This window comes from Cydia splendana, chromosome 25 (genome assembly GCF_910591565.1).
Source record: "Cydia splendana chromosome 25, ilCydSple1.2, whole genome shotgun sequence".
Taxonomy (NCBI): Eukaryota; Metazoa; Arthropoda; class Insecta; order Lepidoptera; family Tortricidae; genus Cydia; species Cydia splendana.
This window is the reverse complement of record NC_085984.1, coordinates 9,842,107-9,866,890: the sequence shown is the minus strand read 5'-3', so window position 1 is coordinate 9,866,890 and position 24,784 is coordinate 9,842,107. Positions and strand designations below refer to the sequence as shown.

Sequence of the window (24,784 nt, the reverse complement as noted above, 5' to 3'; positions counted from 1 at the left end):
CTTTTGGGTTCCGTACCCAAAGGGTAAAAACGGGACCCTATTACTAAGACTCCCAGGCCACCAGGCCGTATCTCATGAACCGTGATAGCTAGGCAGTTGAAATTTTCACAGATGATGTATTTCTATTGCTGCTATAACAACAAATACTAAAAAGTACGGAACCCTCGGTGCGCGAGTCCGACTCGCACTTATCCAGTTTTTTGTATTAATATACTCACGCGCAAGTAGCGACGCGTTGATGTCTTTCATACAATTGTATGGAACTCCATACAAACGATATCAACGAGTGCCAATGGCTTAGTTAGACCGGTCTAGCCTAGTGGGTAGTGACCCTGCCTGTGAATCCGATGGTCCTGGGTTCGAATCCCGGTAAGGGCATTTATTTATTTAATGATATTTGTTCCAGAGTCATGCGGGTGTTTTCTATGTAAATATGTAATATGTATTTATCTATATAAGTATTGATAAAAAAAATGGATATGATTTTGAGGACATCCAGAAAATGTCACTGTTGACAACATAGATTATATCCATAACCGTTTCATAACAAGATATTAAAATCTAAATCAGGCTCCATTTCAGTTATATTGTAATACTAGCAACCCGCCCCGGCTTCGCACGGGTTACCAAATGATATACCTGAAAGCTTTCTCAAGAATCACTCCATTGAAAGGTGAAAACCGCATGAAAATCCGTTCAGTAATTTTTGAGTTTATCGCGAACATACAAACACATGAACAGACAGACGCGAGGGGGACTTTGTTTTATAAATGTAGCCATAGCGATTATTAAAAGTGTTTTATGATTTTTTTTACATTAGTTACCTCGTTACGTTGGCCTTACATTATCAATTTCTATAAAATATAATTTTATTATCTCGAATGATTTCTTAAACAAAGTTTTTTAACTGTCCCTAAAAATAGTGCGATTAGTTTTAAGGTAAGGTTAGAGGTTGCAATTTTTCGCTGATCGTTTAAATATTAGCCTTATTTTTTGCTCTGGATTTCAGAACAAACAACCACAACGACGATATGTCATCAACCACCCACACATCGACACCATGCCAGCGGTGAAAACAACATGGCTTCCACACACACAAACACATTCCAAATTCCAAAAAAAATATCATAAAACAAGTGAAAACCTCAAAAAGAATCATGGATGCAGAAATAGTCTCGAAAAAAATCATGGACGCAATAGATGTAGATTTCAAAAAGAGAATAGAGAATGCAAGAAACGGAACATTTTGGAGTTTACAAGATGGCGGACAAAAATAAAATGGCGGCTGAGCTCGAGGGTGCTGATACCGCTGATGATTTTGAATGTCACTGCACGGGCGGGAGCTGTTGAATGTAAGTTTTCTTTATTATCTCATCGGTAAAAAAAAATCATATAGCATTATCGTTGCGATCAAATCATAATAGTAGTTTGTGTTACAGGGGATCAAAATGATATATTTCCGTCAAGGGCGTACATTGAATCCTGAATGAAGCGATGGATTCTACAATAACATCCCGAACGTTGTGAGGGATTCTAAAGTAGAATGCTGAGCGTAATGAGGGACTCAAGTCTTAACGCCCAAGACGAAATAATTTTGATACCGTGTGACACATACTGTTTTTTACATCAACTATGAGGAAAATACTACTACTACTTTGGCCATATCGCACGAAGAGGGGCCAACAATTTAGAAAAACTAGTGGTGACGGGAAAGGTCGAGGGTAAAAGACCTAGAGGACGAAGTCCAAAGAGATGGTCGGACCAGATCTCCGAACAGCTGGAGCTACCTGTTGCCACCGCCCTCCATCAAGCCACAGACCGAAACAGTTGGAGGCAATTTATAAAGCGCAAATGGAGTCACGATCCTCAGCAATGGGGGAGCGACTAAGAAGGAAGGACGAGGAAAATAAAAAAATCTTAGTGATGACATAATCTGATGCTTAAACAGATTATTTAAGCTAAAAAAATAATGTGCAAAAAAATTTAAAAATAGTGTGCTAGAACAGAAAAGTGTTACTTTGATCCCTCCTAGCAGGGAAGAAAAGTGCCACTTTGATCCCTCCTAGCAGGGAAGAAAAAGCCCTTTTCCGAATAGGTGATGTGAAAATAACATTCCAATATGGCACGATGTTGTTCAGGTACCTACATGAAGAATTCGGAGGGGAATCGTTTTGTATTTAAGGGTCAAACACATGTTAGAAAAAGGTTTAGCACTTCTGTAGACAATACATAGATATCCCGTTTTTCTTATTTGAGTCTCATAGTACTTAAATTTGCGATGTCTACAGGAAACGCGAACGAGTTTGCTAAAAAATGTGTATGGCCCTTAAAGCGCCATATAAAACTTCAAGACTAACGATAAAATTAATTTGAACGAAACTTGCTCTAAACAATACACTACGCAACGATATTCCGTCGCTGACACTACGTGACAAAACATGCATTTTAGTTTTGTTTCTATAATACAAAGCGAACGGCTCTCGATAGTGCTATCGACAGAAGCAAAGCTTGTAGAGCAATATGGCAATATTCGACTGATAAAACGCGATTGACGCAATTTCATTAAGCTACTAATTATCCTCACTCTTCCTCTTCCTCTTCCTCGCGTTATCCCAGCATTTTTGCCACGGCTCATAGAAGCCTGGAGTCCGCTTGATAACTAATCCCAAGAATTGACGCAGGCACAAATTTTTACGAAACCGACTGCCATCTGACCTTCCAACCCAGAGGGGAAACTAGGCCTTATTGGGATTAGTCCGGTTTCCTCGCGATGTTTCCCTTCGTACATAAGTTCCGAAAAACTCATTGGTACGAGCCGGGGTTTAAACCCGCGACCTCCGGATTGAAAATCGCACGCTCGTACCGCTAGGCCACCAGCGCTTTTTTTTCCTCACATATTTCAAAAGCGTACCCTATGTAAGTTTATGTCAGAATTTGTGTTCAATCTTCTGTATATGCATTCCAGCTCTCACCAGCCGCATGATCTCTCTCCTCGGCTACCCCGCCTCATGCAGCGTGGGCGGTGAAGCCCGACCATGCACTTTAGCTCTGACGTGTTGGCTGCGAGGCGGCGCGCGCGCTCGCGGCTGCGGCGGCGGCTGGCTGTTGACCTGCTGCGTCAGGGAGAAAGAGAGGTGAGGAGATCTGGCTCATTCTAACTATAGCACTAATAACGTGAGGTCTCTCGGCTACCCCGCCTCGTGCAGCGTGGGCGGTGAAGCCCGACCATGCACTTTAGCTCTGACGTGTAGGCTGCGGGGCGGCGCACGCGCTCGCGGCTGCGGCGGCGGCTGGCTGGTGACCTGCTGCGTCAGGGAGAAAGAGAGGTGAGGAGATCTGGCTCATTCTAACATTATGCGCGAAGCGCATATAGCACTAAGAACGTGATGCATTTTTACCATATCTGTCTCACTCTAAGAATGACTAAAACAGTACTACAAGTACAGCTTTGCGCATATATTTAAGTGTGACAATGACAGTACTAGTACGTCGCGCTCTGTACGCTATCTAAGATTGGGCTTGTGTTGTGTCATTGTACGGTTGGGTAGTGCGATGTCTCTCGGCTACCCCGCCTCGTGCAGCGTGGGCGGTGAAGCCCGACCATGCACTTTAAATTAGCTCTGACGTGTTGGCTGCGAGGCGGCGCGCGCGCTCGCGGCTGCAGCGGCGACTGGCTGCTCACCTGCTGCGTCAGGGAGAAAGAGAGGTAGAGATACAGGTTCTTGCAAATTTGATCCACAAACAAAACTAAACTTACTGCTGCCTGCAAAGAAACTCGATCATGCACTAACTCTTGACGTCGCGGATTCGCGGCGGTGCTGCTAGAGATTGAAGTGGCAGGTGTTTTTCACTTGCTATGGGTGAAGGGAAAGGAAATTACAGAGATGATAAGATGAGTTTTAACCTGCAGTCAGTTAAATATAGGATTGTTCATTCAACTTCAGAGACACAGACTTTCAGAAAATAACCAATTACTTAACCAAGATACGAAAAAGATCAACTCAAGACTATCTTAAGACGTCTTCAAGAATCAATCATTGTGGTTAGTTTAAAATATTTGAAAGAGTGGCCGTACTAGCGTGAGTCATCCTCGAAGTTTTATACCTCGCGCTTTATAAAAGTTGCAGAATACAGGTTATTTACGGGTTGTTATTTTTCAGTTCCAGCATGACGTCATCAGAGTGGCGCTACAAGGCGCCGCCGCGCCTGCGCGTGCCGCAGCGCAGTGTGGTCCCCAACAATGTTTTCCGGAGGAGGGCAGACGACGATAGCACTCAGGTTTGTTGTCTTTTTAACGAGGCAAACGAGCAGACGGATCACCTGATGGTAAGCGATTACCGCCGCCCATGGACAACCGCAACACCAGAGGGGGAGTTTTTAGATTAGCTACCCAAAACTTTTGTCTGCCAATATTTTTTGTACCATTCGCGTTTTTCCCCATTCTGTTTTTTAACCATTCTTTTATTTTCTCAGTAGTTAATTTTATGACACACGTATGTCCCAGTCGCTTTTTTCCCAAAGAATAATATTTCCGAGAAGGTGAGAACTTTTTCTTATTACCCTGAGTCGACGGAGAGCGGGGCTCCTATTTCCGGGCGGTTTGCCCTCCGGGCATCTGAAACTAATACCTAACTAAGTAACCTAATTAACCTAACCTAGGCGTTGTGCACAAATCTACTAGTTGTTATTCCGTTGTTTATTTCTTGTATACGTGTTAGTAGTTAGTGGCAACTTCACTGGTTCATGTATTGAATAATATTAATATCTGTAAGTATTATTGTACCGTTTGTGCCCAAATAAACATTAAAACATCACACAAGGTATTTTTGGTTTGGTGATATTTGGTGAGATTTTTGGCTACCCCCCTCCCCCACATAACCTCACTTGTATTTTTTCCAAATTTTTCTATCCGACCGGTAAGGCCATGCGCTCCAAAATTTCGTAAAATAAACTCGCTATTTTGATACTATATCCGTACGGAGTGAAGATTTATGTTTAACGAAACCGAGTAAAAGTATCTACTCATGTGATAGGTTTTTTTTCTTAGTTTCGTTCACTGTAGAAAAATACACGTGAGGTTTCCTTATACTATACCCCCCTCCCCCAACGTGATCTGTCGTGATTTTTTCGTGACCCCCACCCCCCATCTCGAACCTCGCGTGGTTTGTGCACAAGCCCCTACCTATCGACTTAGTGTGACTATTTTGGGAACAAAAATTTTGGGTAGCTAATCTAAGCACTCTTGTTGTTTATTAATTTTCAATATTTTAAATTCCAGTTGGACTGCGGTCTTCCATCCACCCGTATTCTGCAGAAGAGGATCATAGGTGGACGAGAGGCGAGGTTCGCCGAGTTTCCGTGGCAAGCGCATGTCAGAATCTCCGAATTCCAGTGTGGAGGTGTTTTAGGTCAGTTTGGCATAGCTACGAATAACGGATGACTCACGCTAGATCCGACATCTCATTTTCTATGACGGCTGATCGGTGATCACGTGGTGCTTTCCATAGAAACGAAGCGCCGGAAGCTCCGGCCCACCCCGGCCTGGGTCTAACGTGTGTCATTACTGTTGAGGCTTTACTAGTGCAGCGGTGAGGTGTCGCGAGCGATTTCAATGTATAAAATATACCTAAGTATATAGGATGCGATAACAGCACAGGTAGGGTCTGCTTCGACCGAAATGTTATATTTTGTTTGTTTATATTTCTGTATCCGTATTTAAACAATCTTATATGTGTAAAGGATGACTCACGTTAGACCGGGCCGTGTCCGGGCCGGAGCTTCTGGGGCGTCTCGTTTTCTATGGAAAGCATCACGTGATCGCCTGTCATGTCATAGAAAAGTAAGCTCCGGAAGCTCCGACCCGGACACGGCCCGGTCTAACGTAAGTAGGGCATGCTCCCGGGAATTCCCGGTTCTCAAATTCCTGGGAATTCCCGGGAATTTCATTGTGTCGAAAGAACCGGTACTGAAGACCCGGTACCGGTACTTCCCGGTTCTCATCAATATGCATATTTATTCCCATTTTAATACTAGTACTTTAGCTCGGGACATTAAATCACATTTAATAATGTTGCTATGAAACGGGGGACCCAAATAACCCGACAAATTAACCTGGTAAAGTAGGTATTCCAATCGATATTACGTTTTGGCTCGAGTAAGTAGGATATTAGGTACTTATATTCGAATATTCATCTTTCTTTCTAGGAAGTTGGTTTTATATGAAAAAAATCCGTGGTCGGGTCATAGTGCTGAGTGCATCGACTACGGGGCCTCCCGTGTAACTCGTAATGCCCATGCCCATCAGGCGGAGGTAAACCAGCGATTCGCAGGGCTGGTGGCTCTAGCCCACAGAACACCGCCTCTAGAAACCTAATATTGGCCATTTTGTTCCCGACGCAAATCACCAAACTGTGAGGTGCGGGAGGGGTGCTCACGGCGTTGCGATTGGTCGTTTCAAACATGGCGCGCTGACACGTGCAAGCGTAGGGATGGGACATGTTCATTACAGGTAGTGGGTACTGCTACCAGTGATACCTAAATTTATTGTGGTAAAATTGTTACCAATTTAGTATACTTAGAGTAAACTTACTTAATAATTATATTGATTAATTTAATATTTCATTAACTAATTTAACAATGTACCTGAAATTTTTACTTAACATATTAGGCATTTCTGTTTAAAGTACCCAGAACATGAATTTTAAAGTTTAGAATTTTTATATTATTTCCACTCAGAATCGCAATCTCTTTCGATAAGAGAAAAAAGTGTCGCCAAAATCTCATACAATTATTTTCTTTTGTCCGTTTTATTAAGGTCATAGAAGGTTGTATTGAAAACATATTCAAATGGACCAATAATATATGCCTATTACAAATCAACTCCGAGTTTACTCGCACTTATTTGAAGTTCATCATCAGGTCCATCTCGTGACATGAGACCTAACTGCTCACCTACAGGATTCTAAAAAACCCATACAACATATGTCTATCACAAACCAACACCGAGTTCCCTCGTACTTCTTTGAAGTTCATCATCAGGTCCATCTCGTGACATGAGACCTAACTGCTCACCTAGAGGATTCTAAAAAACTCATACAACATATGTCTATCACAAACCAACACCGAGTTCCCTCGCACTTCTTTGGAGTTCATCATCAGTTCCATCTCGTGACATGATACCTAACTGCTCGCCTAGAGGATTCTAAAAAACCCATACAACATATGTCTATCACAAACCAACACCGAGTGCCCTCGCACTTCTTTGAAGTTCATCATCAGGTCCATCTCGTGACATGCGGCCTAACTGCTCCGCTGGCCTAGAGGATTCTAAAAAACTTACACAACATATTGTCGAAACAACATTTGACGACCGGTCTGGCCTAGTGGGTAGTGACCCTGCCTATGAAGCCGATGGTCCCGGGTTCGAATCCTGGTAAGGGCATTTATTTGTATGATGATGCAGATATTTGTTCCTGAGTCATGGTTGTTTTCTATGTATTTAAGTATTTATATATTATATATATCGTTGTCTGAGTACCCACAACACAAGCTTTCTTGAGCTTACCGTGGGGCTTAGTCAATTTGCGTAAAAATGTCCTATAATATTTATTAAAAAAAAAATATATATATATATATATATATATATATATATATATATATATATATATATATATATATATATATATATATATATATATATATATATATATATATATTACCTATATATTATGTCTAAAATGGTACAATACGGTATGACGAAGCACGAAGTTTCCGCAACTGAAAAACCATCATCGTCACATCACTAGTCGAAAGGGAAAGGGATAGCGCATTGCATTTTCATGTTGACGAAAAGGGACGGACATACTTCGCCTCTGCTTACTGACCAGTATAAAATGAACCCCGCGGACAAGAAACATTATTCAATGAAATAATGAATTTGACTTTCCTGTGGGATGTTATTCCATCTGTTTCGTAAGTAGATGTCTTAGATGACTTGCCACACCATTTTACGCTGCAATATCCCATGATTTCCCAATGAATTCAATAGTTTACGATTTATTTTCTTAGACTCGTGCACACTGCTAACAGGTCGTAACCTTGGGCGCAACTGATCGGAGCGGCGCGCGAACAATCTTATATTTGACCTATACACCATACGGGCGGTGACCGCGAGTCGTCCTATAAGCTCGGTCTATAGGGGTTGGTCTGTGCTCTAGCCTATAGCCAAGGTTTTGCGATGAAAGCGCGTGCAATAATATTGACTTGTAGTGATTAGGTGTTGGGAATTTCCAAAGGGGCGTAGCGGAAGATTTACAAAAATGTGAGCGAGCATAGGCAAAGTCTCAAACTGTAGAGGGCCGTGTGCAGGTTGGTTTCGTAAAATAGGTTGGAACGCTAGATTTTTTGATAAAATAAGTCATTTATCAATACGCATGTAATAATTTATATGAAAATAAGTCATTCATAAAGATTGTACACTAACACAAACAATTTCTTAAGTATAATCTTAATATGCCTTGAGAACCGGGAAGAACCGGGAATCCCGGTTCCAGCCATGCCCAGAACCGGGAAATGAAATTCTTGGTACCGGAACCGGTACTGCATGCCCTAAACGTAAGTCATCCTTTATTAAATGTGTAATATATTTTTACCTATTGATATCCTTTTATGGTTTCAGTGTCCCATTGGTTCGTGGCGACAGCAGCTCACTGTGTGTCGCGCGCACATCCGAGAGACATCGCGGTGTGGCTCGGTGCCTTGGATACCACTGCTGGATCCAATACTGCCAGGAAAGTCGGGTAATATTACTTACTTGTCTAAAAGTAAGGTCCATCTAAGTTTTTTTTTTGTGATATAGGAGACAGACGAGAGAGCGCTGGTGGCCTAGCGGTAAGAGCTTTCGACAGTTAATCCGGAGGTCGCGGGTTCAAACCCCGGCTCGTACCAATGAGTTTTTCGGAACTTATGTACGAAATATCATTTGATATTTATACCAGTCGCTTTTAGGTGAAGGAAAACATCGTGAGGAAACCGGACAAATCACAATAAGGCCTAGTTTCCCCTCTGGGTTGGAAGGTCAGATGGCAGTCGGTTTCGTAAAAACTAGTGCCTACGTCAATTCCGGGATTAGTTGCCAAGCGGACCCCAGGCTCCCATGAGCCGTGGCAAAATGTCGGGATAACGCGAGGAAGATAATATAATTTGAATAATAAAATAAAATTATGTAACTAACTTATAACAATGTAGGTATAGTGAATGCTTGAGATTCTGCGAGACGATGGATGCTAGGTCAACTCAACTGTTCCAATATAATTTAAATTGTCTTTGTTAATGTAATGTGCTATTATTGTTGTTATAATTGTTGCTGTTATAAGTATTGTTATTGCTTTTAGTCTAAGTTAACTAGAGCTACCATAAATGTATGATGAGGTTTTGAAAGCCAGACTTGATATACCTAATCAAAATTCATTCATTCCTCTTCCAGGGTCATCCAAAAAATCCTCCACCCGCTCTTCCAATTCCGTATGACGCAGCCAGATCGCTACGACATTGCTTTGCTCAAGCTCTCTCGACCAATCGCCTATGCCAGCCACATACTACCCATTTGTCTGCCAGAAGCTACCTTGGAACTGAGGGGGAAGAGTGGAGTGATCGCTGGATGGGGCAAGACGGACACAAGCAATGGACATACGGGGACAAATCTGCTTAGATCGGCTACTGTTCCTATATTGAGTAAGTGTTTTTATTGCCACAATGCTGGGCAAAGGCCTCCGTTCTGGATTTTCAGCATCTCAAGAAATCTTTTACCAGGCGCTTTTAAATCGTAATTACCCGCCATCTTTGTCTGACTTGATAATTGAGATATGGCTTATCAGCGCCACAATCCCTTTTCGACAGTTCTACAATGTAGTTTATGTAGTGGCCAGAAGACTGGTACAATAAACAACAAACACTTAATGATAATATGTGAATATCCCAAACCAGTTAGAAAACAAACAATATACGATGTACTATTTAATACCCAAATAATGAAACCTTTGCAGGTACAGAGCAGTGCATCAACTGGCATCAACGAAAGCAGATCACAGTCGAGATCCATTCTGAGATGATCTGCGCGGGACATTCAGACGGACACCAGGACGCTTGCTTAGGTAAGACCAATTAATTACATTACTCCTTAGCGTTTTCCTGGTTGCATCATAAAAAAACCCAAGGCAACGTACTTAATCTAATATCTTCTTCTACCTAGCGTTATCCCAGCCTTTGCCAGGGTTCGCTTTCCTTTTCAACGCGAGTGTTACTATCTGACCTTTCAACCAAAAGGGAAACTAAGCCTTATTGAATTGGACCGGTTTCCTCGGGGTGTTTTCCTTCTAGCTATTGGTAAAATCATTGATACGAGCAGTGATTCGAACCCGCAACGCATGAGCTTGAGAACTCCAATAAGCTTTGCTTTACTTGTTCCTTACGTTTCTCCTTTCCTCCTTTCCTCCTTTTCCCCTTTTCCCCTTTACTCCTTTCCTCCTTTCCTCCGTTCCCCCTTTTCTCCTTTCCTCCATTGAATAAGATATATTATTGCGTGCTGGATCACGGCACATTGTGATGGACTTTTTGTATATTAACACCTCACTTTCATGCAATAAAAAACTATGAATTATGAATTTCAGGTGACTCAGGCGGTCCCCTGATAGTCCTGGACAGCGGGAGATATTATCTGGCCGGCATCACGTCAGCAGGGTTCGGCTGCGGGGTGGACCACCAGCCCGGGATCTACCACAACGTGCAGTTCACTGCCAACTGGCTTAGGAGCATCATCAGCCCCAACACCAACACCAACTATATTGATTTCTGAAGACTCTAAAGACACGATTAACCAGATCTTGACACATGGTCCCAAAAACCAGGAAGAATTCTCTCAAAGATGGATTTTTTGCGTAATATCCAGGGTCAGACCCGCAATCGCTTTGAATGACACCATGCAACCATCATCGAAACTCATTCATATCACTGTCTTCTAAAATTGTCAACCATGGAAGATACTATTTTTAGCAATCCTCCAAAGCAATAGCTGAATATGCAACCGGGATGCTAAGAGGATAGAGAAAGAAGAGAGAGGAAGAATGAGAAAGAGGGATATCCATTATTCATTTTGTGACAATAAATGACTTGTATCGGAAGGAACTATTTTGATAAGAACCACATCAACAGGGATATAGTCATCAAAACTTCAAAGCCTTCTTGCCACTCACGTAGTAACTCAGGTTCCCTAATAGTCCTGGATATTGGAAGGTACTATCTGGCCGGCATCACGTCGGCAGGGTTCGGCTGCGGAGTGGACCACCAGAAGATACTGCATTCTAAAATTGCTCAACCATGGAAGATACTATTTTTAGCAAAGTTCGGTTTTTGCCTTTCTATCTTGCCTATTCGATCGATAGAGAGGCAGATAACAAAATCGCGATTTTCGCGGTTCGCGGTAGGCCATCTGTAAACAAACCGCCGTGATGCATCAATGTCGTAGTGAGAACTTGTCAAAAAACTGTTTAAGGCCTAGTATGTGTAAGTTACTCTATGGTTTACTATGTACACTAGTGCTGCACTCTGGCGCCAAAACATTGCAGTAATACTTCCTATTCAAAAACAGTTCTAGAAAACTTACGTCATTTTGACTATATTTATTTATGAGAAAGAGATAAAATGTAACAGGAATTATGACTCCGCTTGCAAATTTTTCCTATGGCAGCTCTCCACTTCTCCCTGTCGGTTGCTTTGTGGAAAACGTTGCTTAGTGTGATGTCCACCTGGGCGGATATTTGGTCCCACCATCTCGTTGGACTTGGTCCTCTAGGCCGTATGCCGTCCACCTTTCCCATCACCACAAGTCTCTCCAAGTTGTCAGGTTCTCTGCGAGCTATGTGACCGAAGTATCTCTATTATAATTTTAGACTAAGATATATTTTACATTTAGAAGCTTTTAGCAGATTTTAGATAACCTAATAGAATCGCCTAAAGCTAAGACTTCAATAAAATGAGACTCTATACACAAAATGGAGTTGGTCGGTTGGCGCCAGCATAAGGTTGTACCTGTCACCACGAAGTGTCAAATTCTTGTTTTTTTATGGCCTGGATACTAGCCATTTAAGCCAAATCCCATACAACAAAGTTAGATATAAGTAAAGCTTATGCTGACGCCACCTATAATAGTACATTATTGTCGAGGCTCGGAAGTAGCTACTTGCAGGCTGAGGATTCGTTTTAAACGGACGACCTTGGGAGTCCGTTTAATTGAATCCGAAGCCAGCAAGTAGCCTTCCAGCCGAGTCATATATAGTGCTTTTCTCAAAAATGGTGCAAGAAATATAAATATCATAGAAATATTTTACAAAAGCAACGTTCTTACGTATATATTTTCACAGAAAAAAGTAGAAACAATTGAAAAAATTAGCTTTGTCGCCTTTTTATTTTTTTTAATAAAAAAATAGAAGTGTATTTTTCTGCCGAAAATACGTCAACCTATTTGAGACAGCTAAATAGTCGCGGTACTAATCATCTGTTTGGCTGTTTAATGGGCCTGTGCCTTCATTTGATATGGCCATTTCAACTTTTAAAAAGTTTGGAACTCGACAAATAATGGAATTTGTATGCAACATTGCAGTCCCAAAATCGAGACTGCAATGTTTTTAACTTTTTAATTTTTGACTGACCATAAACTACGCGCTTCGCGACCTATTTTTTAAACGGCAAAGTCGACTTTGTCGTCCATTTTTGAGAAAAAACCTTTGACAGTTGCCTGCCCCAGTAACAGATAGACAGAGGCAGGGTCCCATACAAAAATGTAATTTCTTGGGATGCCAATTTCGCACGCAAACATCTCACGTATCGGGTTTGTACGTACCATTTCCCGCTCAGCCCTTAAGTTGTGTATGTGTGCGTCAGTGTTGGCCAAAACGTTAATGCAATTAATCATTATTGGCCATTAACCATTATAAATTGAACCGTAAACTGTAACCGTCCGTTACGGTTTACGGTTCAATTTATAATGGTTAATTGCAAACATTCGGCCAACACTGGTGTGCGTGTCGCGCGTACACGACAGAAATCGGCGTATTATGAAGTAACAATTTTGTAGCGGCCGTACCTCTACTTATCTTTTAACCCCTTTATTCCTAAACGCGCTACAAACCACAATTAAGGCGTATCCAGATTAGTCAATTTTTCGCCAATCTGATTAAATTGCCCGATCGAGGAGGTGAGGACGCAAACGGCAATTTAGCTCGCTGATTCGATTGCCCGATCAAATCAGGAGGTGCGGACACAAAAGTGCCAATTTTCGAAGCAAGTATCTATGGAATGCTAGGATCTGTACGTGCGTTTGTTTATGGTTCTAAAATTGGTGATTAAATTGTGTACGTGTGGACGCTAGATGAGATTGGCGCCAATGATTTTCCTGATCAAATCGACCGATTTGATCAGGCCCGTCTGGATACCACTTTAACTAATAATCGTTTGTCCTTATCTGTCATTTTGACTTATGTATATGTAAGAAAGGGATAAATAAAACATAATTTAACTAGGTAAATCAGGCCCGTAAAGTTTTATGAATAAGGGGTAAGTCGGTGACTATCTCGCCATTTTCTTGCATTTAACTTTTTATTAATTAAATTAATCTTAATCACTGCTGATTTGATCTCCCGTTTTGTACTTATAACATTTTACTTGTATGTTTATTTGTATCGATGTGCAATTTTATTGTGAAATAAATTATACATAAGTGACATGGTATTATTACTTTTATTTTAATTACTGCTTTTCCCACGATCTTAACCTCTAAAAACTAAATAAAGGTATGTATAGGCGTATAGGCAAACCATTTTTACCAACGCGACCAAAACATCGTTAGCGCCGTAAAATTCATGGCGCTTACGCGTGTAGTTCGAGAAATTCACGCTGCGCCTCTATGGTTTGATGCCAAAACATCATCAACTCATGGCACCAAAATACTGGTTATCTGTGCCGGTTCTATAAGTTAGTAATAGTTCAATGGCGTCTACCTATATGATAACATTGATAACTTTAGAATTAGATATTTAGTTTAAAAATGGTTTACATTTAACTACGCGACAACATTATTTCTAAGGTAAGGTCAAAGGTTGTGAACCTTAGAATGCAGATGTCGCTAGTGACGTTGTCACAGTTGCAATGACTAAATTCGCGTTGATTGTGTCACGGTGGTTTTCCTCGCCCGGCTGGGGCTTTGCCCAGGGGAAACTCACGGACAATTAAGGTTACTAAATTAACCAAAAACTCAAGCAGGTGCTTACACTTATTTCCATCAACTATTCAGGGGTTTCTAAAGGATGTCAAAATGAAATGTTAGTTTTGTGACACATAATTTATTTTCTATTCTCACACTGAGGAAGTTGTTCTACAAGTAAATCATTTATTAAGCTAGCATTAAGCACCTTATTCTATAATGTCAGACGATAGAGCCGGGTCGTGCCAAAAATGGTTCTACAATGATTTACAAGCAGACCTATCTAAATTTGTTAGTACCTAATTTATCATTTGCCATCACATATGATTCTACTAAATTCTTTAACTTTAAATTTGGAAATGCTTCTAGGACGGAAGGAAAGCGTACACCAACCTCATAACAATGTTCCACCGCGGAACACCACAGAAAGCCTAAGGCCTCAGCTTGAAGATGTCGTCTCCTCCACCCAGCAGAAGAGCGAAATTCTTATGGCGAACTGCTCACCCGACACACTTGAAGTTTTAGGAATATGGACAGACTTCCATACTCTGATATGCGAACTGGTTTCACATCCGTAGTAACATAAAAACGAAAAAAAAAACCCAGTCAGCTGAAAGAAACAATTCAAGATTAATAACTAGAAGCATGTGCTCTGCTAACCTAAGAGACATTATATGATCTAAGTTTCTCACCAGCTGGAAATTCCTAGAGTGGACTCATCTCACAGCTCTGATACTCCCTCCCACCACATTGTTTTACCAGCAGACTGGAAACAAAGCGAAATGGTCAAACAAAGATTCAACAAGGAGTTGCACCTGAGGACATCCATATATTATCATATTCTACTTACTGTTGATGGCAAAATAACTTCTGCATGAGCTTCCTAGCTCATGGATGCAGCGGCTGCTGCCTAACCAAGACTCGGATCGATGCTACCAGAGCATGATGTATTTAGCTTCACTTTCTAAATTAAAAGATGCCCATCCAGGGCAAAAGCCAACCAGGAAATGATCTCAACCTAACTGTCCCTGGGATAACACAATCAAAATAACAGTAACTCATGAAATTCTTGGAATAATTTTTGTATGTAAGTCCAACATATAGAAATAAATCATATTTAATTATCTAAACATATTTCCACCTTTTTTTGTATTTAAAAATTAAGTTTTGATTTAAATATTTAATTAATACTATTCCATCAATTTAGGATTTAATTTGAAGTAGCAACACCATCAGATTTAATTCGTTTCTAATTGGCCAAATGGTTGTCATTTGTTTTGTTGCTACGTCAATGACTTCCTTGCCATAAAACAAAACTATACTATATTCGAGACAATCCTAAAAACGTTAAACTGAATCATTCATGTAAAGTGCCGTGTCACAATTGACGGAAGGTCAGCTGGCGGAATTGGTAATGCTTTGGACCAGCAATCCAAGGATGTGGGTTCGAGTCCCACGTTGGCCAGAGTTCATCATCGTTGAGTTTTTCATTGTGATTGACATCTGTATTTACAATTTACCTATAGACAACATAACATATTTCCATCTTCACCACTTACACGGTTGGCAGTCCTAAACTGTACGTTTCTCCAAAACTTCCTGCCTCACACAGCTAAACTGTGGAATGAACTTATATTGATATGAAGAACAGTACTCCTATCTTAAATGTCGGCAACGCACTTACAACCCCTCTGGCGTTGCGGGTGTCCTTTTATTTATATATTTAAACACTTTATTATTGCCGATAGTACAGTCACCATCAGATATATCGGAGCGGCCAAGGTGCTCAAAAATATCTGAACACGCACTCTAACGCCCTGATAATAGAGGCGTGTTCAGATATTTGTGAGCACCTTGACCGCTCCGATATATCGGACGGCGACTGTACGTGGCACCAGCTTTTTGTTATATCATCAAAACATCAACATTTATTCAGCAAATAGGCCACAAGGGCACTTTTACACGTCAACATTGAATTTACATACAAGCGAAAATAATAAAAATACATCAACAATTTTATAAAATACAACTAACTGCAACTACCAATTCAAACTAACGTATTACAATTACTTAGAGATGTATATGGTCTCTTAATGTCGAATTACATAAAACTCAAAAAAAAACTATCTATAATATTTAGAGGTGTAAATGTCTCTAGGTGTCAGAACTATAAGATTATATAGTTTATCAAATTATCCTTAGAGATGTACAGGGTCTCCAAGAGTCAAAATCCTGTAATCAAAATCAGTATTAGTTATGATTATGGGCGGCGGTAATCGCTCTGTTCGTTTGCCTACTTCATATATCACAAAAAAAGAAACATACATTAATTTATCTGTCAAAACCTGTTAAAAGCGTCACGCCGCGATATTACGAGCGTATCGAATGTTACTAAATGTCTTATTCTTAAGCGATGTCTGCATGCACGAGAGGTTAACAAACTTCGGAAAAAAGAAAACTGTAACATATTAAACATCACAAAATCTGTTATATCCGCTACTATTAATACTGACTCTACCTACATACATACCTAGTGTACCTAGGTACAAACGCTCTGACGTCAGACCTAACGAAATTATGACTAAACAGTCACTCCAGACCAAACCGCAGGTAAGGAAACCGCTGTTACAAAACAACAATGATATGAGGTCACTGACCGAGAGACAAAACGATATTTTACCTGGATTCGAACCTGCTACCTAAAATTTTCTCTTAAGTTCACACGTATCTGAAAGTCCAACGCATCATTATTATATAATTTTTTGTACAAAGAAATTGCAAAGTTGCTTGCACAAAGAGATATGTTCAGCTCAAATGGACATACTTTTACATTTACACAACAACACACAATCGAAAATACACCTTAACACATGTATATAACGTTCAAAAACGAAATAGCAAGAGAAAGTGATTAAGCGAACCGGTTGAGAATTATAACTCAAGCTAAAACGAGTCTTAAAGTTATAATTTTAGGTTGAAAATAGAATGGCTATGAAAGAACCGGTAAGTTTAGTAGAACGTGCAACAAATGTCAAACTCTAGTCGCGAGGATGCCGCGTCCGCGTTCGTTGTGTTCCAAATTCGAATTTTAAAATTTTCTTTCTCCGTTCCGTGGATTTCGTTTGTTTTTTTTACGTGTGAAATGGCGGGAGTGGAATTGTTTTTTTTTATTGTGGCGGCGATGGCGTCCGTTCTTGACGGCCAGACCTTGGGAGGTGAGTGAAGGGGTTTTTTTTATCAGGGTTATATTGCAACGTTTTTCCGTTGAGAAATGTTTTAAAATTAGCTGTTTATATTCTAGGTTTTAAGTTGACTAATAGTGATTGTCTCTTGAAAGTTTTTCTCACAGTTGTTCTTCTTCACAGTGAGAAAGTTTTCTCTACAGAAAATGCCAACGTATTTGCTATAAATATAGGGGGGCTTCAATTCTCAGGGGGATCTGAACGAAGTGTGGCCTTAGAAAGACGCGAAGGAATTTGAAGGCCATTTCTGGACCCTAGCGGCCGACGCTTATTGTCAAGTTTTTTATTTACAACAGTAGGTATCAAGAATCCAGTTTAATAATAAGTTTGCCGAAAATACAATAGACCAACAAATACACACCGATCCCATTCTCTTATTCATATAAAAAATATCTGGGAGACCGAGCTTTGCTCAAAAATGCGCGCTTAGATAAGACCTAGCTAGATCGATTTATCGCCTCCGAAAACCCCCATATAGCAAATTTCCTCGAAATCGTTAGAGCCGTTTCCGAGATCCCCGAAATAAATATATAAATAAATAAGAATTGCTCGTTTAAAAGTATTAGATTGTATATAGGTACATTCTCCATCAGATATATATATCGGCCGCTATATCCGAAGGCGCTCATAAATATCTGAACACGCCTCTATTGTCAATTGTCAAGGCGTTAGAGCGCGTGTCTAGATATTGTGAACACCTTGGCCGCTCCGATATATTTGATGGCGACTTATATAATTTTGTACAAACTACATTTCTTTCGAGTTTCACAAAATTTGGTTCAGCAATAAGGAAAATGATGATGATGAATCAGATTTTTATAGCTCTACAAACACATGTATTTCTGAGAATCGGCCGCTTCGTCACAACTTAAGTGGTATCCAGACGGGACTGATCAAATCGGTCGATTTGAACAGAAATGAAATTGGCGTCAATCTCCAATTTTAGATTTATGGTGATATTAGAGCCCTCTAAATTGAAAATATGCCCCAGAACGAAAATACTGTCGTCACAAATTGGTATTCTTGCGTCCGCACCTCATTTAATCGGTAATATCGGTCATTATCGGCGGTTGAATTCGGCGAGCCAAATTGGTATTTGCGTCCGCACCTCCTGATTCGATCGGGCAATTTAATCGGATTGGCGAAACATTGACTAATCTGGATACGCCTTTATTGATTTGTTAAATGAATCACTTAATGAAATGAATTGGTAATATTGAACAATTAGTATATTGCATTAATTACACAAATTAGCATACCTACATGATATGACGTCAGTATTGTTAAAATGAATATTTATCGCTATCTGAGTGAATTGCATTTTGTACATAGTTAAGCACCTGTAATTAGTCTAAAGTTAATTGATTCCATTGTGTTACCACAATTAAGCCATTTCTATTTAAGTTAGATGCATGAAAGTGTGTTAGCGTATACTATAGACTTATATGTGTACGAATTAAGTACAATAAATACAATACAATTTACATAGTTAATTTTCGTAACACAAATGAATCAATTAAGTTAAGAATAATCACAGCATCTTAACTGCGCTTAATTACGTAAAATTTTTTTGCAATTCACTCATCTGCGGTTTTTGCGTTTTTTACTAATATGCTCATACATAAAAAACCATCATATCAGGAAAAATATCTGTTTATATCCTATTTATATATAATTGAATCATTAAACAATCTAATAAATGCCATGCCTATGTATTTAAGTGTAAAGGGGCCCACTGATTAACAGTCCGCCGGACGGTATCGGCCTGTCAGTTGTTCGGAACTGTCAAAATTTTGTTCTAGCTGACAGGCCTATACCGTCCGGCGGACTGTTAATCAGTGGGCCCCTTAACACAAAATACCATAATTTGTCATATCAGAAAAATATCTATTTATATCTAATTTAATCTAGCGACCTAATACTAATAAATTCTATACCTATGTATTTAAGTATAGGTAGAGTCTGTGCGGAAAGAGAAGAGTCGTGTAAATGTATGGGATCCAATACATTCTACGACTCTTCTCTTTCCGCACAAACTCTAACACAAAAAACTACTTAATTACTTAATGATTATTGATTACACGGATATAATCTATTGTCATTACTCATAAACGCATTACAAGCCTGAATTAGCTATGAATCATTTGTCTTTATCTGACATTTTGACTTATTTTTGTAAGAAAGGGATAAAACATAATTTAACTAATTCAGGCCCTTAAAGTTTTATGAATAAGGGGGTATATCTGGTTTAATTTATTGCCCGTATTGGATTTACACACTGTATTTAGATAATAAAAATAAAAAATAGGTAAATAAATAAATTACCAACACAAAAAATAATGCATGCGTACAATCAAAAATCAGGTAGAATTTAGAAATATTTGTGTAGTAAACTGAATGGGACTGAGCGAGATCGCTAATTTTCAGTCGCCAACCAAAAAACTTAAATCAAATTCATAACCATAGTCTAATAAAACATGGTCTTCCATTCCCAGAGTGACACGGGGCTACGTCACAACAACATGGCCGCTATATATAGCGCTATCGCATATTATCATATAGCACTGTCGCATGATGACGTAAGCCCGTGTCAGTTAGGTGACCTAGAAAAGACGGGAATGGAGTACCAGGCGGAGTATATTATTATACCATGTTCATAACTAAGTTATTTAATAACTAACCTAACTAACTTTCTAACTAACCAGACGAATAGTTCGCTGATAATTCGATAAGGTGGCAAACTTAGTATTTCACATAAAAGGTGACATTTATCTCGTATTTTGGTCATTCGAACCCATTCCGGTTTTGTGACGGATTTAACCTTGCCGTGATATTGCGACGGGGGCGTGACGCACCGCTTACGCGCGCCTTTTGAACTAAATATAAAGTTAAAACTTATAAAAAACTACGTCTGTATCTTTAGGTATTTAAATAAAAGTAAACAAACAATTTGTACATTTTCGGGTAGTTATAACATTTATTGGTTAACCAACCAAATACAAAACCGCCTGGATCAGTCACTGAACGACATGACTTTAACCTACATTATTTGATCATGTAATGTTTTCATCTACTCTCAACTGGCTTAAGGAGCCATTTGAGAGTAGATTTTGTTTACTTTTATTTAAATACCTAAATATACAAAGTATACAGTTAGACCAAGATAAGTCTGCAACCGTTTTGATAGCACACGCCGTGCAAGTGTTATTAAACGTCATACTTCTATGACATTATGACGTATAAATAGCACTGCGAGTGCTATCAAAATCGTTGCAGACTTGTGATGATCTAACTCTATTGCGTTTGCGTTATCATATCGTGGATTAGCAAAGCAAATTATAAGTAGGTAAGTAGGTATATTAATTAATATGGATATCTACAAAGTAACGCCTGACCCAATAAATAATCTAAATATGAACGTCAAATCGACTACAGTACTCACTTCGTTATTGCTTTTCATCTATTGCATCACTTTTGTTTGACATTTTGAGGAATGAGTTGCAATAGTTATTTGTTTTACAAGGGGGCAAAGTTGTTGTTTAACCGCTCGTGCTAATATTGATACCCGAGCAAGCGAAAGATTCCAAATTTGAACCACGAGCGTAGCGAGTGGTTCGAATAATGGAATCTTGAGCGTTGCGAGGGTTTCAAAGCACGAGGGTTAAACAAAATTTGCCCCCGAGTGAAACACAAAATTTTTCACCACACCAACCCGAAACAAATATTAAATATAAAATATCAAACAAAATCAAACCAAATCAAATCCAAATCAATATTATTAAATATTTATCATCCAAAATTATCATTTAAAAGTCAATTCTACCAGCGAACATAATAAAACAACTCAAAATTTACATTTGAATACTTTGCTTCACATGTGAATAAAATGCAACTTTGCTATCAGTTTTTGTAGTGCAAAGTAAGCCTTTCCGAGCTGGTGTGGTGAAAATAATGTAACCCGATAAGAAGCCTCGTAGTAGCGTAGGTAGGGGACCATTGGGCAGTCGGGAGGCTCGCGCACCCCCTTGTAAATCGGGACTTATTACAAGGGGGTGCCCGAGCCTCCCGACTGACCATTACCTACCTCCCCTAAATTCCCTGGGCCAATTTTATATTGTCAAAGGCTGTTGAAGTCTGGCGAAATACCTAGCTGTCATTAAATAAATGTAAAATTCATCGGAAACCTCATAACAACGGCGAGCAAAATCGTATTTTACTTAAAGGTACTTTGTCTCACGCTGGATGTTATTTGATAGCACACGATATAGTTTTTAATTGAAACATATGTATTATTTAATGTAGGTAACCCGGGCCGTCCTACCGTCATCTTAACCTTATGTATAGAGGCTGAGGCTGCCCAAACATCAAAAATTGCCAAGACAAATGCAATTTTAATTTGTGAAAATTAAGATTCAAATTACAATGGCACGGGAAAATTTTTTTATAGGCCCCTGGGCGACTAGAGGTAAAGGGATAAACGGTAAAAGTACCTGCGGTTTCACGCTACACTTTACCTAAATACATTACTTTCCCATAAAGTACCACTATCACCGAAAAGATGAGATAGTGTGAACAAAGAAGTTTCACGCTCGAGATATTTGTCACGCTAAAGGATTCATGTCACCGAAATAGTGGAACAGGGTCACATGTACTACTTAATGTATTAAGCCAAGGTAGAAAAGATGTATAACGGCTTAGAAGTATAACACTTTAAACTCTCGGATTTGTACACACATCATATCGCGGTAGACCCGTTTGTGTAATTAAATAGGCCTATAGTAAGCATGGCTCGGAACCGGTATTTTTTTAATACCCTGAAATAGCCCAATATTTTGAATTATTTTATGCTCTGTACGTAGGACTGATTCATGTATTTAAGTAACAACTTCGTATTATTACATTGTTCCATTAAAAATGAAATAATAAACCTAAGAACGAAAACGAACGTAATAATACCGGTATTTTTGTATGGAGCAAATACCGGTTTCCGACCCCTGCTAGTAAGTAGGTAGTTGAAGTATTTAAAATCTTGGACATCAGAGGAAAAGGCAGAGAGGAACGGCCTCCTAGCCCGGGCGGTAGTGACCCTGTGCCTAAGGTCCAGGTTTAAAAAGCAGGAGGTCCCGGGCAGGGATCGGATACCGGTATTTTTTGTATACGGATACAGTATTTTTAGGGTTCCGTACCTCCAAAAGAAAAACGGAACCCTTATAGGATCACTCGTGCGTCTGTCTGTCTGTCTGTCCGGCCATTCTCAAAACTACTGGGTCAAAAAAAATACACATAATAGTTCTTTACCTATGGATGACAGGAAAACCTATTAGAAATGTCCAGTCAAGCGTGAGTCGGACTTTACTTAGTTTTTGATCCAACCCTACGGATTTTATAAAGACATTTCACTCACGTTTGCACATAAAAAAATACATTGTTAAAAATTGGGTAATATACGGAACCCTTGGAACGCGAGTCCGACTCGCACTGGACCGGTTTTTTTTCGTTATTTGTTAATTATTTCATTTCCAATTGGGCAATCTAATAATACGAAATCGTTACCTCAATACTACTACTACTGAGTCCTACAGTACGAGTATAAAATAATTGGAAACAATTTGGGTATTTCGAAGTTATTGCAGAAAACCGGTTCCGATCCCTGGTCCCGGGTTCAAATCCCGGTAAGGGCATTTATTTGTGTGTTCATCACGAATTTGTTCTTGAGTTAAGGATGTTATCAATGTATACAGGGTGATTTCGGGGTCGTGGAGCAAGAGAGCCAGACATCATACAGAATTAGGGTTGCCAGATGGTCGGGATTTGGCGGGATTCTCCCGATTTTTAGCATGTGTTCCCGATTCCCGACAAAGTGAAAATTGTCCCGAAAAACAGCTTCACGTTATAAAACAATAATTTCAAGTTCCGAACTGTCGTCGAGCGAGCGAGCTGACGTAGTGCCAATAATGTAAAAAATCGTTTGTTTTTAATACAATTACTTTAATTTGAATGTATTTTTTTTCCCGACTTAAGTCCCTAAATCCCGAAAAATTTATATTGTTTCCCGATAATAGCGCCTTTGATCTGGCAACCCTATACAGAATCCAAAGATGAGCCTAATGATGTTGGTAATTATTGTTTATATTTTCCAGATGACAAGTAGAAATAAACATTTTTGCATACAATTTGGTGACCCTACTCAATGTGACGTCTTGTCGCTTTCCATACAGCGTATGTCAAAAGTCATAGGGTGACCATAATTACTTAGTATAACATTAATTTTACTTGAAAAATAAGAATAATTCAAGTAATTATCTTTTAATCAAATACTACCATATGATAATGTGGATCATTTACAGAGTCAGAAAAAGTGGTTCTGGATCACGACCCCGAAATCACCCTGTATAAGTATTTATAGCTATGTAGGTATATTATATGTATACCTATATCGTCGTCTAGTACCCACAACACAAGCCTTATTGAGGTTACTGTCGGGCTAGGTCGATCTGTGTAAAATTATCCTATCCTCCTAAGCCCAGCCATGCAAATGAAAAACTCAAAATTTGCCACTGAAATTTGAACCTATAGTGCAGGGAATAGAGTTGCTTTTAATTTTATCGAAACAAAAGAAATGCAACTCTGTTCCAATTGAATATGGTATAAATTTCATTGAACTGATGAAGTACTATACGTAGGACCTTGGGCCTATAATATTTATTTATGTTTGTAGGTACATAGATGAATATGTCCCTCAATGTCCCTTCCAATAAACTATTAACCAACAATTTAACATTCCAGGCCCCATGCACGGAAAAGTGGTAGTATGCTACGTTGCCAGCTGGGCCACTTACCGGCCGGACGCCGGGAAATACGACATTGGCGACCTGGAGCCTTCCTTGTGTACACACCTTGTATACTCCTTTGCTGGACTGGATGAGAGCACTAATACAATCAAAGTTATGGGTAAGTTACCATTTTTAATGTTTTACACAAAACGTACTTTTATAACTACATACTAAGAAAAACTGGGTAACTACGTACTTAACATACATATGGTTATGGCTATAGTTGACTGGTAGAGAATGCCATTGGGCATTAAGTTCGCCATTTGTACATTGTTGTATATATTTTGTACAATTTTATTTCTTTATTTAACCAACTTACATTTACAGCAAATTGCCAAACATGAAAGTTATAGGTCACAGTACAAAAATATAAAATGATTAATTACATAAATAGCATTTTGTTAAATTATAAGATAAACACGTATACATTTCAGTTTATAGGTAGGTCAATTTAA

General features: G+C 39.4%; 2 protein-coding genes and 1 non-coding gene across 6 annotated transcripts in view; all 3 read left to right on the top strand.

The window, feature by feature from the left end:
* The window catches only part of LOC134802742 (probable chitinase 2), a 317,146-nt gene that overhangs the window by 279,851 nt on the left and 12,511 nt on the right, over positions 1-24,784 (top strand). For 3 of the 4 annotated variants that reach the window (XM_063775419.1, XM_063775420.1, XM_063775418.1), the window contains exons 2-3: positions 17,388-17,469; positions 24,283-24,447. In XM_063775419.1, the coding sequence (XP_063631489.1) occupies positions 17,397-17,469; positions 24,283-24,447 (238 nt within the window). In that variant the 5' untranslated portion in view covers positions 17,388-17,396. Of the gene's footprint in view, positions 1-17,276; positions 17,470-24,282; positions 24,448-24,784 lie in introns of those variants that run through there. The other variant, XM_063775417.1, reaches the window with a different exon arrangement.
* On the top strand, positions 996-10,892 carry LOC134802704 (serine proteinase stubble). Its single transcript, XM_063775349.1, is given in 8 exon segments — positions 996-1,352; positions 2,966-3,179; positions 4,161-4,278; positions 5,279-5,408; positions 8,678-8,798; positions 9,485-9,732; positions 10,044-10,151; positions 10,668-10,892. Coding segments are annotated over 8 exon segments (1,416 nt in total). The 5' UTR covers positions 996-1,060; the 3' UTR covers positions 10,853-10,892.
* On the top strand, positions 15,648-15,719 carry Trnaa-agc (transfer RNA alanine (anticodon AGC)). The gene has a single exon. It is a non-coding gene; the product is annotated as a tRNA-Ala (tRNA).